The 14,839-nt window shown below is 50.1% G+C and overlaps 1 protein-coding gene across 1 annotated transcript; it reads left to right on the plus strand.

Moving 5' to 3' along the window:
* Positions 1-2,271: 2,271 nt before the first annotated feature.
* On the plus strand, positions 2,272-13,820 carry LOC119927335 (cytochrome P450 1B1). Its single transcript, XM_038745944.1, has 2 exons — positions 2,272-3,263; positions 12,906-13,820. Exons 1-2 carry the CDS (start codon positions 2,272-2,274, stop codon positions 13,492-13,494), a joined length of 1,581 nt encoding a protein of 526 aa, XP_038601872.1. The 3' UTR covers positions 13,495-13,820.
* Positions 13,821-14,839: the final 1,019 nt, after the last annotated feature.

Consider the following 14,839-nt stretch of genomic DNA (forward strand, 5'->3'; position numbering starts at 1 on the left):
TTCATCCAGTTCCCTCCCGTGCCCTCCGGAGCTACCCAAACCACCCTGGGGGTCAGGGGGCAGAGAGGGGGGTGTGCAGAGCCATCCTCCCCTCTCTGTGCCCGGAGATGGTGCCCAAGGACCCGTGTGCCCCTCTCCGCACCCTGGGGAGCAAAGGGGGCAAGGGGAGGCAGGGGGTGGCGGGGAGGGTACCTTCTCCTGGGCACCAGCCCCTCCCGTGCCCTCCTCCGGACAGCTGGACCATACCTAAGCGCCCTAGGGAGCAAAGGGGGCGAGGGGAGGCAGAGGGCGGAGAAGAGGGCACCATTCCCTGGGCACCAGGTCCCTCTTCATCCAGTCCCCTCCCGTACCCTCCGGCGCTACCCAAACCACTCTGGGGGTCAGGGGGCAGAGAGAGGGGGGAGTGCAGACCCAATCTCCCCTCTCTGTGCCCGGAGATGGTGCCCAAGGACCCGTGCGCCCCTTCTCCGCACCCTAGGGAGCAAAGGGGGCGAGGGGAGGCAGGGGGCGGTGGGAAGGGCACCTTCTCCTGGGCACCAGCCCCTCCCGTGCCCTCCTCCGGACTGCCGGTGCAAACCTAAGCGCCCTGGGGAGCACAAAAGTTGCGCTGCCAACTTGTACTTCCCAAGCGCTTAGTACAGTGCCCTGCACACAGTAAGCGCTCGAGAAATACGATTGAATGAATGAATGAACCTAAGCGCCCTAGGGAGCAAAGGGGGCGAGGGGAGGCAGAGGGCGGAGACGAGGGCACCATCCCCTGGGCACCAGGTATGTCTTTATCCAGTCCCCTTCCGTGCCCTCCGGCGCTACCCAAACCACTCTGGGGGTCAGGAGGTGGAGAGGGGGGAGTGCAGAGCCAACCTCCCCTCTCTGGGCCCGGAGATGGTGCCCAAGGACCCGTGTGCCCCTCTCCGCACCCTGGGGAGCAAAGGGGGCGAGGAGAGGCTGAGGGCAGAGGGAAGGGCACCTTCCCCTGGGCACCGGGTCCCTCGCCACCCAGTCCTCTCCCGTGCCCTCCTCTGGACTGCTGGTGCAAACTTAAGCGCCTTGGGGGTCGGAGGGCGGACAAGGGGGCAGGTGGGTGGCGAACCTTCCCTCTCTGCACCCGGAGATCAATCAGTCGTATTTATTGAGCGCTCACCGTGTACAGAGCACTGTACTAAGCGCTTGGGAAGTACAAGTTGGGTGCCCAAGGACCCGCTGTGCCCTGGGAGAAAAGGGGGTGAGGGGAGGCAGGGGGTGGAGGGAAGGGCACCTTTTCCTGGGCACCAGATCCCTCGCCACCCAGTCCCCTCTCGTCCCCCCCTTCGATCAGCCTGGGGCAGAGAGGGGGCCGGGCTGCCCCCCCATAACGGCACGTCTCCCTTGCCCTTCACGCATTCATTCGGTCCTATTTATTGAGCGCTTCCTGTGTGCACAGCACTGGATTGAGGCCTGTCTTCTTGTTTTGTTTTCTTTTCTGTCTCTCCCTCCTCGACTGTGAGCCCGTTGTTGGGTAGGGATCGTCCCTACCTGTGGCAGAATTGTGCTTTCCAAGCGCTTAGTCCAGTGCTCTGCACACAGTAAGCAAGCACTCTTATGATGCTACTGACGCCTGTCTACTGGTTTTGTTGTCTGTCTCCTTCCAGACTGTGAGCCCGTTGTTGGGTAGGGATTGTCTCTATCTGTTGCCGAATTGTGCTTTCCAAGCGCTTAGCCCAGTGCTCTGCACCCAGTAAGCAAGCACTCTTTTGATGCTATTGACATCTGTCTACTTGATTTGTTGTCTGTCTCCCCCTTCTAGACTGTGAGCCCATTGTTGGGTAGGGATTGTCTCTATCTGTTGCCGAATTGTGCTTTCCAAGCGTTTAGTCCAGTGCTCTGCGCCCGGTAAGCAAGCCCTCTTTTGATGCTGTTAATGCCTACCTGTTGTGTTTTGTCGTCTGTCTCCTCCTTCTAAACTGTGAGCCCGCTGTTGAGTAGGGATTGTCTCTCTTTATTGCCGTATTGTCCTTTCCAAGCGCTTAGTCCAGTGCTCTGCACCCAGTAAGCAAGCGCTCTTTTGATGCTGTCGATGCCTACCTGTTTTGTTTTGTCGTCTGTCTCCTCCTTCTAGACTGTGAGCCCGCTGTTGGGTGGCGATTGTCTCTCTTTATTGCCGTATTGTCCTTTCCAAGCGCTTAGTCCAGTGCTCTGCACCCAGTAAGAGCTCAATAAATACGACCGAATGAACGACTAGGCGCTTGGGTGGTGCAACTCGGTCAATCAATCAATCAATCGTGTCTCTGCAGGATGGCCACGTCGAGAGAGGGCGAGTCGGGGCGTCCTGGCCTGTGCCCGGCCTTGGTTCTTCTGCTGCTACTGGTGCTGTTGTCCCTGTTGGCGGTGGCACAGCTGGTTCTGCGAGGGCGTCCTCGGGGCGGCCTGCGGACCCCGCCGGGCCCCTTCCCCTGGCCACTGGTGGGCAACTTGCTGCAGCTGGGCGGTGCCCCACATCTGGCCCTGGGTGCATTGGCCGGGCGCTACGGCCCCGTGTTCAGCATCCGCCTGGGTGCCCGCCCGGTGGTGGTGCTGAGCGGTGAGCGGGCCATCCGCCAGGCCCTGGTCCGGCAGGGTCCGGCCTTCGCCAGCCGGCCAGCCTTCCCGTCCTTCGGAGAGGTGTCCGGAGGCCGCAGCATGGCCTTCGGGCCCTACTCGGACATCTGGCGGGCACGGCGGCGGCTGGCACACGGCACGGTGCGGGCCTTCTCCGTCCGGGCCTGGCTGGAGATGCCCGTGCTGGGCGAGGCGCGGGAGCTGGTGCGGAGCCTGGCACGGGGTAGCGTGGGTGGCGCCTCCCTGGACCCGGCCCCACCGGCCGGCCTGGCCGTGGCCAACGTGATGAGCGCCCTGTGCTTCGGTCGTCGGGCCGGTCCCGACGACACCGAGTTCCGCCAGCTGCTGGGCTGCAACGAGGAGTTTGGGCGCACCGTGGGCGCCGGCGGGCTAGTGGACGCGTTGCCCTGGCTGCGACGCTTCCCCAACCCTGCCCGCTCTGCCTTCCAAGACTTCCAGCGTTTCAACCGACGCTTCTACGGCTTCGTCCTCCGCCAGTGCCAACGTCGGCCCGCCCCGCCACCCGGGCACCCTCCCCGGCACATGCTCGACGCCTTCGTCCATGCTGCCCGTGGGGTACGGTCCCCGCTCCCTGAGAACCACGTGCCTGCCACCCTCACCGACATCTTTGGCGCCAGCCAGGACACCCTCTCCACTGCACTCCACTGGCTCCTCCTCCTCTTTGTCAGGTAAATCCTGCCCCCTCCACTCACCTTCCGACCCCCGTCCATCCATCCATCCATCCATCCATCCATCCATCCTTCCATCCATCCATCCATCCGTCCATCCATCCATCCATCCATCCTTCCATCCATCCATCCATCCATCCATCCATCCATCCATCCATCCATCCATCCATCCATACATACATACATCCTTCCATCCTTCCATCCATCCATCCATCCATCCATCCATCCATCCATCCTTCCGTCCGTCCGTCCATCCATCCATCCATCCATCCATCCGTTCACCCATCCATCAGAGGGGGAGTCACCAAGAGCCTTACTACATAATAATAATAATAATGGTATTTGTTAAGTGCTTACTATGTCCCAAGCTCTGTTCTAAGCACTGGCACTGGGTGCTACTCCTCTTCGTCAGATAAATGAGAAGCAGCGTGGCTCAGTGGAAAGAGCCTGGGCTTGGGAGTCAGATGTCATGGGCTCTAATCCCGGCTCCACCACTTGTCAGCTGAGTGAATTTGGGCAAGTCACTTAACTTCTCTTTGCCTCAGTTACCTCATCTGTAAAATGGGGATTGAGACTGTGAGCCCCACGTGGGGCAACCTGATGACCTTGTATATACCCCAGCGCTTAGAACAGTGCTTGGCACATAGTAAATGTTTAACAAATACCATCATTATTATTATTATAACTCCTCCTACCCCTGCCTTCAGGCCCTCTGTCCGTCCATCCGTCCATCCATCAGTCCATCCATCCAAGGGGGATTCACCGAGAGCCTTAATACATGATAATAATTATAGTATTTGTTAAGCACTTACTATGTGCCCAGCACTGTTCTAAGCACTGGCACTGGCTGCTGCTCTTCTTTGTCAGGTAAATCCCTCCCCCTCCACCTGCCTTCAGGCCCTCTGTTCATCCATCCATCCATCCATCCATCCATCCATCCATCCATCCATCCACCCACTGAGAGCCTAGTAAGAATAAGAATGAATAATATTCCATCCCTCAACCCATCTTCAAGCCATCCCTCAGAGGGGGATTCACTGACAGCCTATTAACAAGAATAAGAATAATCCATCCCTCAATCCCTCTTCAAGCCATCCTTCAGAGGGGGATTCACCGAGCACCTAATAATAATAATAATGATAATTATGGTATTTGTTAAATTCTTACTATGTGCCAAGCACTGTTCTAAGCACTGGATCTAGGTGTTGCTCCTCTTCATTAGGTAAATCCTTCTCCTTCCACCTACCTTCAGGCCCTCTGTCCATTCACCCAGCCCCTAAATACACCATCAGAATAAGAAGAATCCATTGCTCAACTTGTCTTCAAGCCATCCATCAGATGGGGATTCACCAAGAGCCTTAACAATAATAATAATAATAATAATAATAATTAATAATAATAATAATGATATTTGTTAAGCACTTACTATGTGCCAAGCACTGTTCTGACACTGGCTGCTGCTCCTCTTTGTCAGGTAAATCCATCCATCCATCCATCCATCCATCCATCAGAATGGATTCACTGAGAGCTTAGTAAGAATGAGAATAAATAATAATCCATCTCTCAACCCATCCTCAAGCCATCTATCAGAGGGGGATTCACCAACAGTCTATTAACAAGAATACCAATAATCCATCCCTCAACCCACCTTCAAGCCACCCATCAGAGGTGGATTCACTGAGAGCCTTAATACATAATAATAATAATAATTATTATTATTATTATGGTATTTGTTAAGCACTTACTATGCGCCAAGTACTGTTCTAAGCGCTGGCACTGACTGCTGCTCCTCTTCATCAGGTAATTGCTCTGTCCATCCATTCATCCATCCGAGGGGGATTCACTGAGAGCCTAGTAAGAATAAGAATAATCCCTCCCTCAACCCATCTTCCAGCGTCCATCAGAGGGGGGTTCATCGAGCACCTAGTAATAATAATTATGGTATTTGTTAAGCGTTTACTATGTGCCAAACACTGTTGTAAGCGCTGGCACTGGCTGCGCTTCCTCTTTTTCAGTTAATTGCTCCCCCTCCACCCATCCTCAAGTCATCCAGCAGAGAGGGATTCACAGAGAGCCTAGGGCACTTAGTGCAGTGCTCCACACACTGAAAGCACTCAATAAATACGATTGAATGAATGAATAAATAATAACGTTAAATAATTATGGTATGTGTTAAGTGCTTACTATGTGCCAGGCCCTGTTCTAAATGCTGGGGTAGATGCAAGTCAATCAGGTTGGATGCAGTCACTGGCCCGCATGGGGCTCACACTCCTCATCCCCATTTGACAGATAAGGGAACTGAGGCCGAGAGAAATCAGGTGACATGTCCAAGGCCACATGGCAGACGAGGGTGGAGCAGGGGTTAGAATCCAGGTCTTTCTGACTCGCAGGCCTGGGCTGTAGCCACTACGCAAAGCTGTTTCTCTGGGGGTGTGCAGAGCATTCAATCGTACTTATTGAGCGCTTACTGTGTGCAGAGCACTGTACTAAGCGCTTGGGAAGTACAAGTAGGCAACATATAGAGACGTTCCCTACCCAATAATGGGCTCACAGGGGGAGACAGACAAGAAAACAAAACATGTAGACAGGTGTCAGAACCAATAATAATGATGGTATTTGTTAAGTTCTTACTATGTGCAAAGCACCATTCTAAGCTCTGGGAAGGATACGAGGTGATCAGTTTGCCCCACGTGGGGCTCACAGTCTTAATCCCCATTTTACAGATGAGGGAACTGAGGCCCAGAGAAGTGAAGTGACTTGTCCAAAGTCACACAGTTGACAACTGAGAGCTCACCTCCTCCAGGAGGCCTTCCCACACTGAGCCCCTTCCTTCCTCTCCCCCTCGTCCCCCTCTCCATCCCCCCCATCTTACCTCCTTCCCTTCCCCACAGCACCTGTATATATGTATATATGTTTGTACGTATTTATTACTCTATTTATTTATTTATTTACTTGTACATATCTATTCTATCCATTTTATTTTGTTAGTATGTTTGTTTTTGTTCTCTGTCTCCCCCTTTCAGACTGTGGGCCCACTGTTGGGTAGGGACTGTCTCTATATGTTGCTATCTTGTACTTCCCAAGCGCTTAGTACAGTGCTCTGCACACAGTAAGCGCTCAATAAATACGATTGATTGATTGATTGATTGATTGACAAGTGGCAGAGCCGGGATTGGAACCCATGACCTCTGACTCCCAAGCCCGAACACGGTGCTAAGCGCTTGGGAGAGTGAAATACAGCCGAGTTGGTAGACACGTCCCCTGCCCAGAGCGAGCTGGCACTCTGGTGGAGGAGATAGATGCTGATATAAATAATTGACAGATCAGTGGACATAAGTGCTGTGCTGAGGAAGGGGGGAATAAAGGGTGCAAAACGGTGATGCAGAAGGAAGTGGGAGGAGAGGAATTGAGGGCTTAGTCGGGGAAGGCCTCTTGGAGGAGTGGGCCTTCAATAAGGTTATGGAGGTGGGGGGAGACTAATTGTCGGATTTGAGGAGGGAGGGCATCCCAGGCCAGAGGCAGGCCAAGGGCTAGGGGTTGGAGGCGAGGGGGAAGAGATGGAGGTTCAGCAAGGGATTATCACTCTATGTTGCCATATTGTACCTTCCCAAGTGCTTAGTAATAATAATAATAATAATGATGATGATGGCATTCATCAAGCGCTTACTATGTGCAAAGCACTGTTCTAAGCACTGGGGAGGTTACAAGGTGATCAGGTTGTCCCACGTGGGGCTCGCAGTTGTAATCCCCATTTTACAGATGAGGTAACTGAGGCCCAGAGAAATTAAGTGACTTGCCCAAGGTGACACAGCTGACAATTGGCGGAGCCGGGATTTGAACCCATGACCTCTGACTCCAAAGCCCGGGCTCTTTCCACTGAGCCACGCTGCTTCTCTAAGTACAGTGCTCTGCACACAGTGAGCAGCATGGAGGAGAAGCAGCTTGATGTAGTGGCTACAGCCCGGGCCTACGAGTCAGAAAGGCCTGGGTTCTAACCCCTGCTCCGCCACACATCTGCCGGGTGGCCTTGGGCACATCACTTGACATCTCTCGGCCTCAGTTCCCGTAGAGAAGCAGCGTGGCTCCTTGGAAAGGGCATGGGCTTTGGAGTCAGAGGTCACAGGTTCAAATTCTGGCACCGCCAATTGCCAGCTGTGTGACTTTGGGCAAGTCACTTCACTTCTCTGGGCCTCAGTTACCTCATCTGTAAAATGGGGATGAAGACTTTGAGCCCCCCGTGGGACAACCTGATCACCTTATAACCTCCCCAGCACTTGGAACAGGGCTTGGCACATAGTAAGTACTTAATAAATGCCATTAGTAATAGTAGTAGCAGTAGTAGTAGTAGTAGTAGTAGTAGTAGTAGTAGCAAGCACTCAATAAATACAATTGAATGAATGAAATGGAGCGACTGCCCAGCCAATGCCGCATCCACCTTTCCCCACCCTCCCGCCCCAGCCAAAAAGCTGGTTCAGGGAGGTGACTCCGGGGCTCGCTCGCTCGCTTGGTGTGTTTGTGGTCGACGTGGTGGTGGTGGTAATGGGGCAGGAGGGGGGTCTTGAGGACCCTCAAGGTACCAGTTCCATGGTGGGGATGGGCTCCCCCCTGCCCCTTCCCCTTCCTTTGCCCATCCGCGGCCTGATCTGGGAATTCCCTTTGATTCATTCCATCGTATTTATTGAGCACCTACAGCGTGCAGAGGACTGAACTAAGCACTTGGGAGTGGACAATGCAACAATAAACAGATGCAATCCCTGCCCACGAGCCTGCCCTGCCGATATTTCTTGGGGTGCCGGCCGGGTGCAAGAGATGACAAAAGAGTTCCTCAAACCCACTGGGGAACCCGCTTTAGAGGCGCCCTTCCTCCCTGCTCAAGACAGCTCCCACCTTCCGACCCCCATGAATAGCCGATCCCGCAGGGGTGGATTGGCTGTGGACATTCAATCAATCAGTCAATCAATCGTATTTATTGAGCGCTTACTGTGTGCAGAGCACTGTACTAAGCGCTTGGGAAGTACAAGTTGGCAACATATAGAGACAGTCCCTACCCAACAGTGGGCTCACAGTCCCTCGGTCCCTGGCCAGACAGCAGGGCTGCTCCGCGAAACCCTCAGCCCTCCTCCCCACCCCAGGGTGAGGGTTTCAGCCATTGGTTCTGGAAGAAGGGGGACTGGATGCTGCAGAGCGAGGGTCCAGGAGAACCCCCAGGGAGTGTCACTGCTTTATCATTGTATTGCACTGCACTGTACTTTCCCAAGCACTTAGTACAGTGCTGGGCACACGAAATGCGCTCAATAAATCCGACTGAATAAATGAATGGAGGCCCAGGCAGAGCAGGGAGCCTTGGGCGCCCCATCCCATTGAACCAAGGACCAAAAACACTACACTCAGTGCACGAGTGATGGAGTTGCAGGGAACTGGGGGGAGAAGCAGTGTGGCTCAGTGGAAAGAGCACAGGCTTTGGAATCAGAGGTCATGGGTTCAAATCCCGGCTCCGCCACTTGTCGGCTGTGTGACTTAGGGTAAGTCACTTAACTTCACTGGGCCTCGGTCACCTCAGCTGTAAAATGGGGATCAAGACTGTGAGCCCCACGTGGGACAACCTGATCACCTTGTAACCTCCCCAGCGCTTAGAACAGCGCCTTGCACATAGTAAGCGCTTAATAAATGCCATCATTATTATTATTATAAAAAAGAGGGGAGAAGAGGGAGAAGGCGAAGCAGCGCAGAACTAGACAGCTGCAGTAATCCCTTCCAGCCCAGTAATTTCAACCTGGGAGAACTCCGGTTCAGAGCATCGACTGCATTCATTCATTCATTTATTCAATCGCTTAGAATAGTGCTTAGTGCTTAGAATAGTGCTTTGCTCATAGTAAACACTTAATAAACGCTATCATCATCATCATTATTCAATCGTATTTTTTGATTTAGGATTCCTTGAAGCAAGAAAAGGACCATGGGCAGCACGTCACCTGCCCTCTATTTATCATTCATTCATTCATTCATTCAATCGCTTAGAACAGTGCTTAGTGCTTAGAACAGTGCTTTGCACATAGTAAACGCTTAATAAATGCTATATCATCATCATTATTATTATTATTCAATCGTATTTTTCGATTTAGGATTCCTTGAAGCAAGAAAAGGACCATGGGCAGTACGTCACCTGCCCTCTATTTATGACCACTATAATAAATCCCTTTATTGGGTTTAGGTGACTTGGGTTAAAAGTATCTAAAGCCTGTATTCCAGACCTGTAGAACAGGATTGGTATAATGATTTCTCTTTCAAGGGAAGGGTCAGATTCAGAAGCAAGGCTCCGATTTGAAGCGCCCCTGAAAATCTCAGGAGTTCACGTTGTGTTCTTTATTGGCTATAGTATTTATTAAATGCTTACAGTGTGCTAAGTACTGTGCCACACAGTGTGGCCTAGGGGAAAGAGAATGGGCCTGGGAGTTGGAGGGCCTGAATTTTAATTCCAACTCCACCACTTGTCTGCTTTGGGACCTTGGACAAGTTTCAAGCAAATCAGGTTGGTCACTCCACATCCCACATGGGACGCACAGACTTAATCCCCATTTTACAGACGAAGTAACTGAGGTGCAGGAAAATGAAGTGACTTGTCCAGGGTCACACAGCAGACAAGTGGCAGATCTGGGATTAGAAAGAACCCAGTTCCTCCTAACTCCCAGGCCTGAGCTGTGGCCACACTTCATCTCTCTACTACTAAATACTTACCTAATGACTTCACATTTGGGCTGTTTTCCAAGGCCGTCTTTCTTTAGACACCAAATCGGAAGGGATTTCCCAAACCTTTCAGCTCTACAGAATATAAATGGAATATTTTAACCTTCCAAAACAAATGTTTTTCCTTTGACTATTGCATCACTGCTCCCACACCTCTCTGCATCTAGTTTTTCCTCTCTCCAGTCCACATCTCACCCTGCTGTTTGAATCATTTTTCAAAAACACTGTTCTATGCACCTCTCACCTCTCCACCTCATTCCCCGCCAAAGACCTTCAGTGACTGTTTATTCATCTTCAGAGTTCCCGACTGACAGCTTCGAGGCACTCAACCGACTCTCTCTCCCCTCTATTTTTCCTTGCTCTTGTCTGCTCTCTTATTCATTCATTCATTCAATCGTATTTATTGAGCGCTTACAGTGTGCAGAGCACTGTACTAAGCGTTTGGGAAGTACCCAACTTCAAAGCCCAGCAGACATCCCATCTCTTCTGGAAGGCCTTCCCTGAATGGATAAAGCCAGTGGCTCAGTGGAAAGAGCCCGGGCTTTGGAGTCAGAGGTCATGGGTTCAAACGCTGGCTCCGCCATTTGTCAGCTGTGTGACTTTGGGCAAGTCACTTCACTTCTCTGGGCCTCAGTTCCCTCATCTGTAAAATGGGGATTAAGACTGTGAGCCCCCCGTGGGACAACCTGATCACCTCGTAACCTCCCCAGCGCTTAGAACAGTGCTTTGCACATAGTAAGCGCTTAATAAATGCTGCCATCATCATCATCATCATCATCATCATCATCCCAGCTCTGCCACATATCTGCTGTGTGACCTTGGGCAAATCACTTCACTTCTCTGGGCCTCACTTACCTCGTATGTAAAGCAGGGATTAAAACTGTGAGCTCTATGTGGGACAGGGACTCTGTCCAACCTGATTAACTTGTATCTACCCCAGTGCTGAGAACAGTGCTTGGCATATTAGAGAAGCAGCGTGGCTCAGTGGAAACAGCCCGGGTTTGGGAGTCAGAGGTCTTGGTTTCTAATCCCGGCTCTGCCGCTTGTCAGCTGTGTGACTTTGGACAAGTCACTTCAATCAATCAATCAATCAATCAATCAATCGTATTTATTGAGCGCTTACTGTGTGCAGAGCACTGTACTAAGCGCTTGGGAAGTACAAGTTGGCAACACATAGAGACAGTCCCTACCCAACAGTGGGCTCACAGTCTAAAAGGGGGAGACATAGAACAAAACCGAACATACTAACAAAATAAAATAAATAGAATAGATATGTACAAGTAAAATAAATAAATAAATAGAGTAATAAATATGTACAAACATATATATATATACACTTCACTTATCTGTGCCTCAGTTACCTCATTTGGAAAATGGGGATTATGACTGTGAGCCCCACGTGGGACAACCTGATCACCTTGTATCTATCCCAGTGCTTAGAACAGTGCACATAGTATGCACTTAACAAATACCATCATCTTGTATCTACCCCAGTGCTTAGAACGGTGTACGTAGTATGCACTTAACAAATACCATCATTATTATTATTAATAACCAGTACTATTCTTCTTCTTATTATTATTATTGTTATTATACTCCATCTCCCCACCCTACATCGGCTCCAACTCTCGCTTCAGCATTTCCTCATTACCTAAGCATTTGGGTATACCCCACACTCCGGTTGCAGTTAGAGATATCTCTTTATACTCATTTCCTCCTACCTGTAATTTCTTTCAGTGTCTCCCTCTCCCAGCTAGATTGTAAGCTCCCTGATGGGAGGGATCATTTCAACTAGCACCATTACACATTCACAAGCACTTAGTACGTTGCTCTGCACACAGAGAAGCGGTGCGGTCTAATGGATAGAGCAAGGGCCCATGAGTCGGAAGGACCCGGGTTCTAATCCCAGCTCTGCCACTTGTCTGCTGTGTGATTTTGGGCAAACTTAACTTCTCTGAGCCTCAGTTCATTCATCTGTGAAATGGGGATTAAGACTGTGAGCCCCACGTGGGACATGGACCATGTCCAACATGAGAAACTTTGTTTTATTTTTATGGTACTTAAGTGCTTATTATGAGCCAGGAGCTCTACTAAATGCTGGGATAGATAGAAGCTAATCAGGTTGTATCTACCCCAGCACTCAGTAGAGTGCCTGGAACATAGCAAGTGCTGAACAAATAGTATTTAAAAAAAAAACAAACAAAAAGCAAAACAGTAAGCACTTAGTAAATACTCCTGATTGGGTGAAAAAAATATGTTCATTCATTCATTCAGTCATATTTATTGAGTGCTTACCGTGTGCAGAGCACTGTACTAAGCGCTTGGAAAGTACAATTCTGCAACAGATAGAGACAATCCCTACCCAACAATGGGCTCACGGTCCAGAAGTATATATGTTCACTTCCCAGTGGAACTTTCTCTGCCATTTAGGGAAATCGAGAGAAAGAGGACATTGCCAAGGTACTCAAAGTTTTTTTTTTTTTTGGTACCCTTTAGGTAAAAGTGAAAGGAAACTTAAGAGATGCTTTTCCACCTTAGAATTGGTCTAGGTGTAATCCTCTCTAGTTCAAATCCACTACCGTGCCGTAGTCTCTGTATCTGCCCCTGAAGAAATGCTTAAGTTAAGCCAGCTGTGGAGTGAGCCCATTGTTGGGACCGTCTCTCTATGTCGCCAACTTGCACTTCCCAAGCGCTTAGTCCAGTGCTATGCACACAGTAAGCGCTCAATAAATACGATTGAATGAATGAATGAATCCCCAAGGGTTATGTGGAATTCCTTCCCCCAGAGTGCATGATTGAAACCGGCAGGATGAGAGAATAATACATGGATGACAGGAGTCTCTAGAGCCACCAGGAATCACCTTGTCCCGTTATTCTCTTTGGTGCTTTTTGAAACAGGTTCCCCGAAGTGCAAGCCAAAGTGCAAGAAGAACTGGATAGAGTCGTGGGAAGGGAGCGCCTGCCGTGTATGGCCGATCAGCCAGCGTTGCCCTACCTTATGGCCTTCCTCTACGAGGCCATGCGCTTCAGCAGCTTCGTGCCTGTCACCATCCCTCACGCCACCACATCCGACACCTCGATCCTGGGGTACCACATTCCCAAAGACACCGTGGTGTTCATCAACCAGTGGTCGGTGAATCACGACCCGGTGAAATGGCCTAACCCGGAGGAATTCCGTCCAGCCAGGTTTCTGGACGAGAAAGGGTTCGTGGACAAGGATCTGGCCAGCGGCGTGATGATCTTCTCGCTGGGCAAACGGCGGTGCATCGGAGAAGAGCTCTCCAAATTACAGCTGTTTCTCTTCACCGCCATCCTCGCCCACCAGTGCAATTTCGTGGCCGATCCGGACGAGCTCGCGAACCTGAAGTTCAGCTACGGGTTGACTATCAAACCCAAGCCGTTTAAAATCAATGTTACCCTTAGGGAGTCAATGGAGCTTCTGGATAAAGCTGTCCAAAGACTGCAAGAGGAGGAAGACAGCCAGTGAAAGGCGAGCAGCCTTGTAGTAGGGAGGAAACAGAGTCTCCCTCTGCCATCGATGGGGTCCGGGGGCTGCGCATGGGGGAGAATGAGCCCAAGGGGACTAGTCATGAGCCCGAGAAGTGAGGGGAAGCAGCTCTTGGAACTGGATGAACAACTGACAGGAAGACCTGAGGGCTGTAAACAGTCGAGGAGACCTGGGAAATACGGTGCTGACACCGCAAAGCTTAAGCTTTAGAAGGCAAAATGTGATTTAAGGAAGACCTCTGGGCTCTGTCAGAGGGCTCTCCCAAGACATTCCTTTGAAATCCGTAAAGGTCCCTCACACACAAAGCTGGGTTTTAGTCCTCATTGCCTGGTGTCGCTTCCTCAACTCTTGATTTGGGTTTGGAGGGATTTTACAGGTTGGGGCCAAGGCGCTAGTTTCGAGAGGAGAATCGGAGATTGGTCTCTCTCCTGCTGTGTCAGTAGGGTGGGTTTTAATGCTTTATGGTGATTGCTCGTTACCATTTCAGGCTCATGTCTTCTTGCCTTGTATTTTCCAAAGTATTTACGAATATGTGTTATAGAAACAAAGAGCTGATTACAAGCACAATGACATTTCAGAGCAGATGTGAACGTGATGCACTGATTTCATTTCGTCTCAAGTATGAATTAAAACGGTCACATCACCAAATTGTACTTAACGTGCACAAAGAACTTCTACATTTATTCATAAGCAGTAAAGAAGTACTGATAAAAGAGATAGGAGAGGAACTGATTTAAGGGTGGCATATCTTTTCACATCGAAAATCCCTTTTGAGCTTCCAAAATGTTTTCTTTAATCATCATGGGGGCAAAAAACCACAATAACTTCTGGATTTGTGATCTAAATAATTGTCCTTACACCTGCATTTCAAACCTTACCTGGAAAATGTGCTTGACTCCATCCGAAGGTAGTGGAAATTCAGATCTGGGTGGTGAATGAATGAGAAAATTAGATGTTTTCTAAGTTTCTGCTCCTTTCCATCTCTCAAACTGCTTTGGAAATACCAGATAATGGCATCATAGACATTTCACACTCAATTGTTTAATTATCAATGAATGGTTCCAAACGACAAGACAGATGTAATAGAATCGTCTCCTTCAAAGTGAAGTTGACAAATGAATCAGAAAGATACGTGTTTTAGCTCAGCCCCCTTTAAATTCAGCAGATAATAAAATCAGAGAGTTTTGTTCTAGTAAAAGGAAAACTGAGATGTCTCCCCCTCCCATGAATTTCAATGTTCTAGACTTGAAGAACCTGGAATTTAGAAAAAGAATGTCAGACACACCAGGTTTTAACTTGAATGGAGACTAGCTTCTTTGTCGAT

The sequence above is a fragment of the Tachyglossus aculeatus genome, chromosome 1 (genome assembly GCF_015852505.1).
Source record: "Tachyglossus aculeatus isolate mTacAcu1 chromosome 1, mTacAcu1.pri, whole genome shotgun sequence".
Taxonomy (NCBI): Eukaryota; Metazoa; Chordata; class Mammalia; order Monotremata; family Tachyglossidae; genus Tachyglossus; species Tachyglossus aculeatus.